This window comes from Microchirus variegatus (genome assembly GCF_963457635.1).
Source record: "Microchirus variegatus genome assembly, chromosome: 21".
NCBI lineage: Eukaryota > Metazoa > Chordata > Actinopteri > Pleuronectiformes > Soleidae > Microchirus > Microchirus variegatus.
In genome coordinates, this window is record NC_139822.1 from 329,269 (window position 1) to 345,000 (window position 15,732).

Below are 15,732 nucleotides of genomic sequence, written 5' to 3' on the forward strand. Positions count from 1 at the left end.
TTTTTTTTTGGTATGTGGCTGTTCATCACAAGAGGAGGACAAGCTTTGTTCAAGAGAGGGCTGCAGGCTGCACAGAAAAACACCAATCAACAGACTGCAGTGAGTCTAGCTCCACCCTGCAGGGCCAGGATCACTGTGGAAGTGTTCCAAATATTGGCATGGTATAAATCAGTTATTTTGGAACCCTTCTCAACAGTTTATGCAAATGCAAATAATTGCATGATGTATCAAGGGGCATCTACTGTGCTGCTTGTTGGAAACGGGGCTTTAATGGCCACTATATTAAGGCACTAAAGGTCAAAGGTGAGACTGCAAACAAATGCTGTGGAAAGGTAGAGAGCAGGGATCAAAGTGGATTCTGGTCCAACTCTCAAGGACTGTCCTTAAAGCAAGTTAAGTTTCCTACCCTGGGCCACAGTCCCCTTGCTGTAACTCCAGACTTTGGGCCAAAGTTAGCTGAGCTGCAGTTTTTGAGAATGAAAGGAAAGGAAAAACCGAAACCCAACTCCACGAGGGTCTGCCTGTCTGCTGTTGTGGATATTTTTATCTGCCGTGCGTCCAAGGCGGAGACACAGTGGGAAATACGAACCAGCCAACCCAAGCTGACAGAGAGGAGTCAGACTGTCAAGAGGTCTACTTCCCTCCTCAGCACCCCCACCCAGTGCTACAACACCCAAATGGATTGTCATATCAGATTTAGGTGTATAGGTTATTACACCCTTGGGCTCCTGTTTCAAACATGCCCGTCTGTATGGCTGGATTGAGTTTGAGGACTCTCTCTTCTCGTACTCTTTGCTTAGTTCTCCAACTTCTCGATTTCTTATGGTTAAACACAAGAAAGTGACAAAAAAAAGTGATTCCTATGTTGAAGTGATTGGACGATCTGGAGGATGCGACCTGGGTTAGCTCCTCCCTCATCATTATGTAATCGTGGTTTTGCACTTGCATGACAAATCAGCTCCCTTACCTTTAAGCAAGTACATATGTAAATTAAACAAATACATGGATGGAACAGTTTAGGGAATGAGTCCTCTAATCCAATTGATTTACTCCCACATAGACGTGACTGTGACAGGTGAGACTTTTGCTCTGCTTTGCATGAGAATCAATATACATAATTTCATAAATGATGGCATTTACTGAAGAAAAAAATCCATCCACCAGACTGGGAATGGTGGTAATATGCACTGCTCTTGTTTAGTCTGTGTTTTCTCTTTGGTTGTGATCTGGATGTGTTTTCTCTTAAAGCTGAATAATAGTTTTAACAATTCACATTCTTGAAAAAGGGGCTAAGTTTTCTCCTGCCCCATTACAGGGTTTCTTGTTGGAAGCAGGTGTTGGTTGCTTTCATGATGATTCATCTACTGTTGTGTTTTGAAGGTGAGAGGTTATAATAAATCCTGTGAGCAGCTGCGACTTCTTTAGAATAGACTACATACAATCAGTGCGTTTACATGCACAGTTTAATCTAGGCAACCGCAAAACTTGCAGAGTCTGACTATACATGAGGAGCATGAAATCGATTTAATTGCCGTGTACGTCTGATTCCACCTCCATAGGTGGGTTGCGCTATATCTCTATAAGCTAGTGTGTATAGAATTCAGTTTCCTGTCGACCTTTAGGTCATAGAAAAGCAAAAAGTGAACAGTAAGATGGCGCTTGATGTGTTTTTTTCTTCATACGAACAGGTACGTTTCGTAGCTTAACCTGCTGTTAATCGTGATACAAATTAGATGGAGCATGAATTCCGGAAACAGTACTGCAGTTCATACGTTGTGACTGGGGAGGAAATTTCGGTGCATGCACAGAACACCAAGTCTGACTCTAGTCCAAGGAAGCAGATACATGAAGGAGTAATCGGACTATGAATTATCGCATTATCCAGGTATGTTAGTTCTCTGCTAAGGTGGGGGAGTAAATTGCTCACTGCCTACAACCAACAACAGTTCTTCTGCATGACTGGTGCAGCAGTGAATACCGGTCTTGCAGGATATGAAAAATTCATATCACAGAAAAATAAATACAATTTATCGGTTTGGAGAGTAGGGACACCCCCACGCCCAGCACTAGGGAAAATCCAACACGCATACAACATACAACTTTGAAGTGCCACAAGGAGGAGTCTGCATCTTACTCGTCATTCCATGATCTCTGGATTTATAAAAATATGATTTAAGATTACTGTTTTTTAATAGATGCAGATATTTAAAATATGTGGGATGCAAATATACATATATATGAACAAAGCGATTTGAGCGATTTTGTTTTTCCAGTTTAAATCAAAAAGATAGACATGAATCAAATGCTGAAAGAGAAATTTAGTTAAGGAATAATCCCAGGTTATTTTGTGAGTGTTTCCCTCAAACCAAATCCCTCAGAAGCATGTCAGTTTATATTTACTGACACACATTGTAAACTTCAGACAAGAATTACAGGTTCTGTGATACTGCGGTTTAAACAATGAATAGGGTAAAACACATACAGATAAACCATGAAGTGGATGATAATAAACAGCAGGGTGTACGTTAATTGTAACTGTTAAAGAGATGGAAATCATTCTGCCAAACTTATATGATGAGAGACACAAACAAGTCAGTTCTACACACACGAACGTTAAGCAATATAAAGCTATGTTTCTGCACACCTGAAGGAAAAAACTTCAGAGACTTGATGTCAGTGAATAATATTCATGCTGAAGCTGAGTGACTGGGACAATATGTCTTTCAAACTTTCCTGAAAACCAGGAAAGGGGAGAATCCTGAGTGTCATGTGAGCTGTGTTACCTTGCAGTGCTGAGCAGTGGGTGCCGAGTTCCGACCAGTTTCCTGACGTGCATGGCAACGTTGCTGAGTTCATCGCTGAGGAGGCAGCGCAGACTCATGAAGGAGGTTGGATAGCCGACTATCTTCTCTGCGTCGGAAACCACTTTGTTCACGTTTGAAGGTCCTGAGCTGGAGAACAGACTCAGTGTCCTCTGTCCTCGGCTGCATAACGTCCTGCAGCTCAGTCGAGACCATGTAGAACGAAGCATGTCTCTCTCGGTCAGAGACGTGTATTCTATAGGACACAGTTACCTGAAATGTCATTCAGGTACGTGCTACCATCTTTAAACTCTATCACAACTCGCTATTGCTGACGTCGCGACATGAAGTTAAACTGCATCACGTTTGTAATATTGGAAAAACATATATTTTATAACACGAACAGACTTAACTCACTACTATCAAAACACACGACCTGTCACAGGACGCCGCCATCTTGAATCACGTAATACGTGACGTTGTAAAACGTGATGACGTATATTTCCACATACACCCAAGCGCCTGAAGAGCAGCCCTGACCAAACCACGTCGAAGAATCTGACTGTTTTTCAATTACTGGTCATTTTGTCAAAGTTAAACACAATTTTAGCATGAGATGAAAACACTTACGTTCTTAAATGTTTCTTTGACTTCATTCAGCACGTAAAACATTCACAAAACATCACTTAAATTAAGTCTAATTTAAAATTCTACACACCTGTAGCCACCAACCAGCACTGTAACATATTGGACCAGCCAAAGCACAGGTGTATCAGACGCATCGTTAATGCTATCAGTAACACCTGTGCTTTTCCTGGTGAAACACACCCAACGGATGACTGTAACATATCTATATCTATTGATATGTTACAAATCTATATCTATAGATATGTTACAAATGTTACAAATGTTGCTACAAATGTAGTATGTCAAATATGTTCCACAAGAATAAAAATATTTGGTGACGCTGCCAGTACACTTCAAGTCTCTTTTGAGGATCTGAGAAGTAAATGTAAATGTAAATGTACTTTATTTATACAGCCCTTTACAACAATCCTTTCGGTGATCCAAAGTGCTTTACAAGAAATAAATAAATAAAGAGGAAACACATAAAAGTAATTAAAAACAATAAAAACAATAAAATAGTGCAAAATAAAATAAGATAGAATCAGATAAAAGATAAGAAGACAAAAGATAAAAAGTGTCACCATACTACTCGGTATTAAAAGCCATCCTAAATAAATAGGTTTTTAGCCTTGATTTGAAGAGGCCCAGGTCAGAGATAAGACGCATCTCAACAGGGAGTTTATTCCAGAGCCTGGGAGCAGCAACAGCAAAGGCTCGATCACCCCAGTGTTTATATTTTGACCTGGGCACTTCCAGCAACATTTGGTTGTTTGACCTCAGAGCTCTACCCGGATCACGAACAGTTAAAAGCTCAGATAAATAAGATGGGGCAAGATCATGAAGAGCTTTAAAGGCAAACATTAAAAGTTTAAAATCGATTCTAAAAGAGACTGGAAGCCAATGGAGAGAGTGTAGAACAGGGGTGATGTGCTCTCTTCTATTAGTGTTGGTTAAAAGACGGGCAGCAGCGTTTTGAACAAGTTGAAGGCGACTGAGAGAAGTCTGGGAAATGCCAATATACAGTGCATTGCAGTAGTTACTTATATTTCTGCAAACAGCCTATTGTGGCTATTGCACCTTATGTTGTTTATATTGTTACCTCTAATTTTGTAAGAGCCAGTTGTGACTTATAACCGAATGTTGGTGGTTTTGTTACTTAACTTTTTTGCACAAAGCTAGCAGCCATTTCAATAAATAAGTGCTAAATAATGTATAACATTGTGTATCTATTTGTATCCGTTTACTGTACATGCAACACAAAATAGTAGTACAGGGGTTGACCGGCCCACTGAAATGCTCTTCCACTGTATATACCGGGGTATGTGATTAGAGTGGAGCTGAGGAATTTTGACTGATGGAAGAGCAAATCATCTTATTGGGAATAAATCTAACAACGTTGGTTATAATAGTGTTACTGAATATTTTCTCAGGTGGTACTTCGTATAAAAAGTTTGAGAACCACATATACGGAGTGCTTAAATTTCTTTTAAAAAAGAAATTAAAAAAAATATATATATATTGATTTTGTATTTTTGTATCATTAATTGTCTCCAATTAACCCATACCTTCTTTTATTAACTTTTCATTTCTTTTATTGCTGATATTATAATTTTATTCCTGTATATCTTCTATTATTTTTCCTCCCTTTACAGTTGTATTTTTCTATCATTGATTACTTTTGTATGCAATACCATCAAAATCAATGCATGTCAAACTTGTTTTTATTCAAAGGGGCAAGAGACCAAAAAAACAAAACAAAAATGTCCAGTTGGTTTATTTCAGCCCTTTTAAACCACTTAGACTTGATTGAATCATTGTCTAATTCACCAAATAATTATGATCCAGTAATGGAATTTGAATTACCGCCTAAACAGCTAAAGTTCGCAAAATGCAAAACAGGCAAAGCATAAAATAAAACCTCTCCAACAAATGTTCACAAAACAGAAACCGCCCTCACCACTACAGTCTTGTAACATTAGGGAGCATGTGCTGTAAATGTGTTGTCTGCCTACTGTGTGTGATTAACATCGTCATAGGACAAGGAACACACTGATCTGTGGTCAGCTGTTGATGTGTTATTAATGTTTGATCACCACTAATATATAATCACTGCTATTGTCAAATAATTGAAAGTTATAAGGACGTTTACCTTGGTGTGAAAACACATAGTTTTGAATATAATCTGACGAACTTCCTCAAAACCATACAATCTTCCAAGGTCATTCTGATGTTAAAAAAAGAAGGAAGAGAAAATCCTGAAATGTTGTGAAAAAGCAGCTCACTAATACAATCCTTGTGACAATAACAGTTCCACAGATGAGGGAAATGCCCCAGCAGTGCTGTTTCTAACAATGCTTTCATTGAAACCTACTCCGCACTATACGCTCGTTACTGCACTGAAGAGACAGTCTGTCAAAGACAGCTTTCATAACGCAGAGATACGATCTCACTGGTTTGAATACACCAAAAATCAAGCACATTAACAGTATCATATGTGTTATGTAATGCAGGGAAAGCTGCCGTTTGGTTTCTTGATCCAGCCGTTCTGAGCTTCACATTGTGCACATTATAACTGAAGGGATTTTATTGTGTGTTTTTTGAAGTACATACTGTTTGAGGTAAAGCCCCCACCTCTTTGACTGCACCCCTTATTACAGTGATGATATACTAAACCAAACAGCTGTAGCTGGAGGTAAAAGTCTTGTGATGCAGGCGTGACGGTGGTTTGCAAGGCAGGAGAAACGGCACCAAGTAGTAACCAGGTGCAAATTCATAACAGCTGTCAGTCACACTGGTGTTCATTATGTGTAGCACATTTTGAATTTTCAGTTCTTTATGCAACCAGTAGAGTCGCCCCCTGGTGGCTCTTCGATACACTCTTGTTTCCTGATGAGCATCACTGAGGAAACAGTGTATTTTTATATAGACTGTCTATGCTAAGCACTCAATTTTATTATGGTATTGACTTTTGTTTGCACCTGTCACTTATTATTATTATCCCAAACCTCTTTTAGTATAGTATATTCCCCTGTTTCAGTTCATTGGTAGCTTCCCAACATTTTTTCCCGGAGTGATTTTTCTCGTGTATGATTTACTTTGGATTTACCTCAGATTTTCTACTAAGTAAAGAGATTGGTCTTTGCATCCTTCTGTCTGAGTCCTCTTCTGGGTTTTCACCCGAGTGCATAACAGGTTGCTGCTGATTTCCTGGCTGAAACGAGTGTCACCGTGCCTCGAGCAGCATCACCTGCTCCCCTCAGAGATTTGTATAGAGCCCAACAGACAAATAAATCAATGCTGAAAGCAAAAATGATTTATTAAAGGTCCCTTGATACTGTCTGCCAGATACTGTATGGTGGTAACAGCACTGCTATGCATTAGACGCTAACTGAGGAAATCCACTGCCAAACACTTTCAATTTATTCAATGCTACAGTACATACTGAAGCGACTTTAAAAAATGTATTGCAAATTGATTTGCGATTGCAGTATCTGTTAGAAAAATCACAATCTGTTATTTTATTGTCATGAGAAATACTGATGATATTTTACCATGTGATCATACGAAAACATGTATAATCTCATACATTACCACCACCATGCTGGGTAAGCCCTGGACTCTGGTCTTTTGGCCAGTCACTTGTCCCACGTGAAGTTTTTTGAGTCAATCGGTCAATGTACAGGCGAGTTATAGGGCACCTCCGGTTTCGGACAATGTACTTCCTGTGTGCAGGTAATTTTTCATCAGATGTGTTCAGTGCAGGCCCTTGGTCTCACATATCAGGTTTCGAGCCAATCGGTCAAAATACGGGAGAGTTACATGGCACTACCTGTTTAACGCTGAAACGGCGTAATTCAAAATGGCCGACATGCCGTTTAGGTCAAATCCATGTTTGTAGACATGTTCGAGGGCGAATCTTGGATGGGTCTAGTACAATTTGATGCGTTTTTTCGTGTGTTGCTACGATAAACTCAGACAAGTTCGTTCAATTACGAAACTTGCAAAACGCCACATGAAAAATGTTTTTGTTGTGGAGATTAATGGACTGTGTGGAAATGAAACCACTCTTCCTTTCAGACAAATGAGCGCACAAGAGAATGCTAACAGACAGCTAGTTAGCACCGATAAGACTGTAAAGCAACAGAAGGGCTGTGATCTTCGCAGTAAATCTTCAGGCCCTCCCTGGAACACTCTCGGGGCAAAGCCAAAGAAGAAATATGTCCCGTGGGACCTGGGTGGGCGAATAACAGGCAGAACTGTTCACCCAGAGATCTCTGATGCTACCGGCTGGCCAGCACTACCATCCTCCTCCTCCTCTACCCCAGTGCAGAGCAGGCCACAACTGTGGACACCTGCTAAAGGAAAAGCCAACAGCAAACATCCCGTACAACACTGTAAAAATGTACAACAGATTTGCTCCGCTACTACTGGATTCTACATCTCCATCTGATGACCTTGGAAAATCCTCATCACCACTGAAAAGAGTAAGGTTGGAACATAAATCAGAAGTTAGCAGGCCGCAGGCAAAGATAACGACTGGGCCCCAAACTCTGATTGTGGGGGATGCCACTGTCAAAGATGTGAGATCCATGTGCAGTGGTAACATAAAAGTTCTCTGTTTTCCAAAGGATATGGTTCCTGACATTACAGCAAGAATCCCTGGTATTGTTGCAGCAAACCCGACTGTTAGAAAGATAATTTTGCATACAGGGATGAATGATGTTGTGAAGCAGCAGTCTGAAATGCTCAAACAGGATTTTACTGATCTGTTAAACACAGTCGGCTCCCTAGATGTTGAGGTCCTGATCAGTGGCCCCCTTCCACCTGTCAGAGGAGGTGCTGAGAGATTCAGCAGACTGATGGCCCTGAACACATGGCTTTCCAAAATATGTGATGTCAATTCAGTGCATTTTTTGGACAATTTCAATTTCTTTTGGGACCGCAGACATCTTTTTAAGCAAGATGGACTCTTCCTAAACAGATCAGGAGCCAAACTGCTTATGTCCAACATATTTTTCTGCCTTCGTCACCAATCTGTTCCCTCCACCAAGGACGAGAAGCAAGATGAACCAAAACAATCAGACGATAAACGTCATCATGAAGGAGACCAAGCACAACTCTCAGCTGTAGTGAGCTACAATCTTGAGCGATGTCAGGGCGAGCAGGAAGAGGATCCTCTATCCTCAACACCAAAAGCTGCCTGTGAGGATCCACTTTCCACACCCCCCCAAACCCCACCTAGTTCACCATCCATTGTGAGCATGTTGTCGCCCTCGTCCCCCTTCTTGGAGTTCACTGGCCAAATGAACAAGCTGGTCATCGCTGGGACACAATTTACCCCCCGGCCCACTGCACCTTTCTCTCCCCTAATGCCCCTGCAACGCCCCCTGCCTTCAGTAAAGTTAAGACATGCACCACCCCCACCCCTTCTACACAGGCGTCAGACTCATTCTCCCCAAGCTGATAAGAGCTCAGCACACTTAGATTTTTCTATATCTGACTGCTGATGTGTTCTGGGTCCAGGCTCTAAAGATGTCACTCCAGACTATTCCCAGCGAAAGTCGGGGCCCAGTGTACTGGAAGCTTCTTTAGTTCATGTCATGATTGGTAATAGAAAAAGAATGTATAAATTGCCAAGAAACAGGGTAACATCAAATTTAACATCTATTCCATGTCAGCTGCAGTCAGTCCACACTCGTATGGATACTGCCTCTAACACATCAAATCTAGCACTATTAAATGTCAGGTCATTAGCAGGCAAATCGTTTTTAATTAATGATTACATTATACAGCACCACCTAGATTTTATGTTCCTAACTGAAACTTGGTTAGGCCAAGAAAATAGTGCAGCAGTCCTTATTGAATCAACGCCTCCTAACTTCAGTTTCATTAGTGAAGCTAGGGTGGATAAGAAGGGAGGTGGAGTTGCCATTTTGTTTAATGAAACTTTCCAATGCAAGAAAATGCTGTATGGAGATTTCAACTCCTTTGAATATGTTGCTGTTCAGTCGAGAAACTCATGTCGTGTAATATTTCTAACCATTTACAGGCCTCCAAAATATAATGCAATGTTTTTTGATGAGTTTTCCAAACTACTGTCTATTATCTGCATTGTGTTTGACCGTGTGGTTCTAGTGGGTGATTTTAACATTCATGTTGATAATGTGAATGATGGATCTGCAAAAGAACTCTTAAATATTCTTGATACCTTTGGACTCTCACAGCATGTAACATATCCAACACATAACAAGGGCCATACATTGGATCTAATTATTTCCAAGGGTCTAAACATTTCTGATGTTGTGGTGACTGATATTGCTCTTTCTGATCATTACAGTGTTCATTGTAAAATGACCATCCCTGCTAGTATTAGCAAAGGAGAAGCGGAGGTGATAAGAAAGCGGTCTATTAACAATAACACCTGTACATTATTCACTCAGGCTTTTATATCATCACCAGCTCTGCCCTCAGCCTCTGTTGATGACCTTGTGAATAGTTTCAGCTCCAATGTTGTAACTGTTATGGATGCCATTGCTCCGATTAAGACCAAAGCTATCTCTGGAAGAAAAAAGTCACCATGGAGGAACGCCACTCAGGTGAAAGCTCAAAAAAGAGAGTGTAGGCAGGCTGAACGCAGATGGCGGAAAACCAAACTCCAGGTTCATTATGACATTTATAAAGATAGCCTTCACATCTATAACCAAGAATTGAAAATGGCAAGGCAGTCTTTTTTCTCTGAGATTATCAGAAATAACACCAACAATGCCCGCACTTTATTCACTGTAGTCGACAGACTGACAAACCCTACAGTATCTGTCCCTCCAGAACTGCTGTCCAACAAGTCATGCAATGACTTTGCAGCTTTTTTTACAGATAAAATTCAGGGGATAAGACAAACAGCATGTGGCTCTTTCGCAGGCAACTTGGTTATGTCACCGGTTCCTCCTCAGCCTTCTAGAAACCTAGAAACATTTCAACTCGTAGACCACACATCTCTGACAGAAACGGTTCAGAATCTAAAATCCACGACCTGCTGTCTTGATGTGCTGCCTACAAGCTTGCTGAAAGATGTCTTTAATTGTGTTGCCCCAGATGTATTAAAGATAGTTAACACTTCTCTTCTATCAGGACAATTTCCCAAGGCCCTGAAAACTGCAGTGATCAAACCTCTTTTGAAAAAGCCTAATCTGGATGCCTCTTTAATAAGTAACTACAGACCCATATCAAACCTTGCATTTTTGTCCAAGATCATTGAGCGAGTTGTTTATCAACAAATTCACTCTTTCATGACCCAAAACAATCTCTTCAATGCTTTCCAGTCAGGTTTTCGACCACACCACAGCACTGAAACTGCACTTATAAAGGTCTTAAATGACATACGTCTTAATAATGATGCATCAAAAACTTCAGTGTTGGTGTTACTGGATCTCAGTGCTGCATTCGACACTGTTGATCACAACATGCTGCTCCAAAGACTGGAGAAGTGGGTCGGAATTTCTGGTACGGCGCTAAATTGGCTCAAATCTTACTTAGAAGATCGTGACTTCTTTGTCTCACTGGGCAATTGTGAATCTGAGCGAACAAAGATGACATGTGGGGTCCCTCAAGGCTCCATTCTTGGGCCACTCTTGTTCAACATCTACATGCTCCCACTGGCCCAGATCATGGAATATCATAACATCTCATACCACTCATATGCTGATGACACACAACTCTATATTACAGTGTCACCTCATGATTACGGTCCATTACAGTTGCTGAGTGAGTGTATTCAACAAGTCAATCAGTGGATGGGCCAGAATTTTCTCCAGCTCAATGCAGAAAAGACAGAAGTTATTGTTTTTGGTCCCAAAAATGCGAGGCTTGAGGTCAGTGACCAACTTGACTCAATGACACTAAAAACCACTGACAAAGCCAGAAATCTTGGTTTAGTTATGGACTCAGACCTGAACTTTAACAGCCACATAAAGACCATCACTAAATCAGCCTATTATCATCTCAAAAACATTGCACGAATCAAAGGATTTCTGTCTCAACAAGACATGGAAAAACTTGTTCATGCATTTATTCTTAGTAGGTTAGATTATTGTAATGGTGTCTTCACAGGTCTTAGTAAAAAATCAATCAAGCAGCTGCAGCTCATCCAGAATGCTGCTGCCAGAGTCCTGACCAACAGTAAGAAAATGGACCATATCACACCTGTCCTTAAATCATTGCACTGGCTCCCTGTGAGTCAAAGGATCGAGTTTAAAATCCTGCTACTAGTCTACAAGTCGCTGAATGGTCTTGGGCCTAAATACATGTCAGAGCTGCTCATTGATTATGAAGCGTCCAGACCCCTCAGGTCATCAGGGACAGGTTTACTCAGCGTCCCCAGGGTCAGAACCAAGCAGGGCGAAGCTGCATTTAGCTTCTATGGTCCTCACCTGTGGAACAAGCTCCCTGAACACCTGAGGCGTGCACAAACTGTCAGCTTGTTTAAATCAGGGTTAAAAACATTATTGTTTACTGCAGCTTTCTAATATTACCAATTTTAACCACTTTAACTTTCCTTTTTAATGATTTTAATAATTTTAAAATAATGATTTTAAATTGCATTTTTTTTGTGCATGATTTTAAGTTGTTAAATGTTTTAAATTGTTGATCTTAAATTGTTTAATGTTTTAAATTGTTTTAATTTCATAATTGATTTTTGAATTTATTGTGCTTAAATTTCAAATGATTTTATGTTACACTCATTTCTGCTTGATTTTAAATTGTTTGATGTTTTAAATGGTTTTAATTTCTTTACTTGATTTTTTAATTGATTGTGTTTTAATTTCAAATGTATTTCCTGCCTGTAAAGCACTATGAATTGCCTTGTGTAAGAATGGTGCTATACAAATAAACTTGCCTTGCCTTGCCTTGCCTTGTTCTGTTGGGCCAAACAATGTTCCCACCAAATTTCTGGGAAAGTCGGCGCAACTAAATTTAGGCCGTTCCTGAGCCATTTTGCATTGGTTTTTCGCAATTCCTTTATTTTATTGAATTTTTCAAATGGTGTGTGTGGCAATTTTCGTCTGTGTTCACGCACTTTAGGGGGTCAACTTCTAGATTCCCAGCAGAGAAAGATAATAATAAGAATTTGAGCAATTACAATTGGGTTCTACGCATGCCCAGTCCTCAGCAGCAGCAGCAGCTTTATATTGTTGTTTACCAAATGTTGTTAAATTCATATACAGCTACTACATACCTGTGGTCATTACTCTCTTCAGGACTGTGCTGTGGGCACTCTTATTGGCCGTCTGTGGGGAACCAAGTGCCCTTGGGCACCGTGTTGGTGTGACCACTGCTCGAAATGGACTGCTCTAATATAACTGGAACTCTAGTTATGCTGCAGCTACAGTTTTTGTATTTAAACCTTGTCTGGATACAGAGACGTTCATGATTATCGATCAATCCACTTGTGGAAAAACATTTAAAATACGATTGAATTGATGTACATGTGTCCTCTATGAGACACACATCTATGGAATTAGATTTGTGTCAATATTTTCAAACAACACTTTTAACGAAGCAAATAAAATATCAAACGAGTGTATTTTCAAACAGTAAAATGCAATATTTTTGAATGATTACATCAATATTTTATCTGCTTCTTAAAGTGTTGTTTGCTCCGCGAAAAGTCTTGTTTGAAAATATTGACACAAATCTAATTCCATACTCGTCTTGTCTCTCACAGACGTTCCAAAGTGAAACTGGACTGTTAAATTGGTGACAAATCTTCCTTCGGGTGTTTGAACACAATGGAAGCAGTACCAATCTGAAATGTGAGACATCTGTGAATTTTTTTTATTTTTTAATTTTAAATTTTTTTTAGGCACAGACTTATCATGGAACAACCTGGGTGAGAAGAAGCAACGCTCTTTTAAAGGACACAGATGGACTTTTTTATTTGATGGTTCATTGCAAAATCAACACACTTCGAATGTTTCCTTTGGCCTCGTGCGATACATGTTTCCCTTCATTTGTTTGTGTTAGTGCTAGTGTCTTTTATCCTTTTTCTCTCTCCCTCTGAACTGAAGCTATTGTTGTTACTGTCCACTAATGACATATTACATACACATACACATATGCAAATTCCATCATAGTGTTAAAGCTCCCATATTATGCCCTATTTCTCCAAGTTAAACTAGTTCCCTGATGTCCTAATGAACATGTCTGTGACATGCTTTGGTCAAAATACCATAAGGATGAAGCACCACAGCAGTTCACTCTGCCAAAACAGCCCTGTTCAGAACGCTTGGTTTAGTAGTATCTCTTTAGGTCCACGTCCAAAGAAAAAAGTAAAATGAAACTTAAGGGACAGGAAATGACATCAGCCACAGAGGCTACTGGGAGCTAACAGCAGTTAGCATTCGGAAAAGTGATCATTTGCAGGCTCTGAATTCTAAATCCTCTGAGGCTGGAAGTTTGTGTAGAACTCTGTGCTGCATTGTGGAGCCAAGAATAGAACTTTTCGCAGACTTCGCGGACTACCAGTTTTCGCATACCGTTGCCCTCGCCAGCACTGTCGCGTGTTTTATGGAGCTCCTCCAGACAACAATTCCCGGAATTTAGCGTATTGTGACGTCCCAATGAGTGCGGAAGTCAACATCACGTGTTTTATCTCCTGTACTTAGACTGAGGAGGACCACAAAAACATGAGTGAGTCATCTTTGTTCACACTTTGCCGACTGATAGGACCTCAAGAGTCACAAATATGAGGATTTAAATTATTAAAAAGTTGATTTTGCATTATACGTCCCCTTAAATATATTGTGTAGGTTAACTTGAAAGCTAATGATTGTACATATACAGTAAATGTGCTTACACTGGTTTATTAGGTGACAAGGGCTGCTCAAGAAAAACCTGCAGCATTTAAAGTGCCCTTGACTCTGACTTAACACCTCTGACATGAAGGTTGCTCTCACGTTATTTTCGGCCACAGCAGTCACATTGTGCGTTCTCTGTTTGTCTAGCTGCATGTCTCTTTCTTTTAAACACACTATATGAAGAGGATGATGAAGAAATTCCTTCGCTTTTATTGCAGATGTTCACTTGGACCCGAGGATAAGGTGATTAGCTCCTGATGGCGAAAGTCAAGGTCATTTTGGAGCCTCTGAATCATCGAATTCCTTTTAAATATGTCTGGAAAAAATGGTGTTGACTGAAACTGTTGATCAGTGGAGGCATTTTTTTTATTTTTTATTTTTAATTGTCGATGTAGAAGTCCTGTCTGTGGCTCGGCGTGGAGAGACAGACTGGTGCAGCATCTGTTTCTCCTAGCAGCGAAATGACTACAGGCCTTTTTTTCACGTCAGACATTTCGGTGGAAATAAACAAATGAATGATGGCTGAGATCCATTTAGCTTCCTCAGTTTCAGTTTGCACGCTGGCTCACTGCACTGACTGTACACGGACTAAACAGAGACATTAATAACACTCATGCTTTTCCTACCAAATCGTGTCAAAATGGTTGTTCTGTGAAAATAGAAAGGGCCAATTAAACTTTCTTAACATGCAATTCTCTATCTCTGTTACACCAATCTAATGGCAAAATTAAATGTGCAGTATTTCACCTCAACTTTTCTGGATTTTCAGAGATTTCTCCAACATTTAATGCTCCACAAACTCATGAACATGACTCAGGATTATGTTTGAGTTGAGTTTTGACTTTCCGTTAAACATTTCATTTAATTAAAGTCATCAGCTACTCTCTAACAAGTGTAACTACAATCTGGTAGAGGAAACACATGGAAGATGCAGATGGAAGTCACAACCTAAATTTCAACATATAAAAGGTCAAAAGCTCCACTGTGTAACATTTAAACAGCATGTGGGGTTCCCGGATTAAAATGTGTGTTAAAAAAATAAAGGATGGGCTAACTTCACCATGACTAAGTGCAAATAAATTAATTCTACTTCCAATTCTTGTAGGGTTCATTGTCAGAAATGAAATAAATTACCCCTAATTTAGTTTAAGTTTGTTTAAAGGTGCATTATGTAATAAATCTAAATCAACTGATCATAAAATCCTCCTAATATGTCACAGAGACTCAGTAATAATGTTCATATAACAAACTGAACTCACCAAAAACAACAGTACAGCCAAAATATTTGCATTAAAAAATATATTTTGCAGACTGCAAATCATGTTTATGTTTTGAAATCATGTTTTGGCATGTGGCGCCACCTACCGCCGTCTACCAATCATTGCAGTCGATAACAGCCAGTTACGTCAAAGCTACGCAAGAGTGGAGAAAACGAAACCTAAAAGACCTCG

At 39.9% G+C, this 15,732-nt stretch overlaps 1 protein-coding gene across 1 annotated transcript in view; it reads right to left on the reverse strand.

Moving 5' to 3' along the window:
• pdss2 (prenyl (decaprenyl) diphosphate synthase, subunit 2) overlaps positions 1-3,241 on the reverse strand; it is a 34,922-nt gene extending 31,681 nt beyond the window's left edge. Inside the window, exon 1 of the mRNA XM_083907946.1 lies at positions 2,784-3,241. Within this exon, the coding sequence (XP_083764072.1) occupies positions 2,784-3,031 (248 nt within the window). The 5' untranslated portion in view covers positions 3,032-3,241. The remainder of the gene's footprint in view (positions 1-2,783) is intronic.
• Between the last annotated feature and the right edge of the window lie 12,491 nt (positions 3,242-15,732).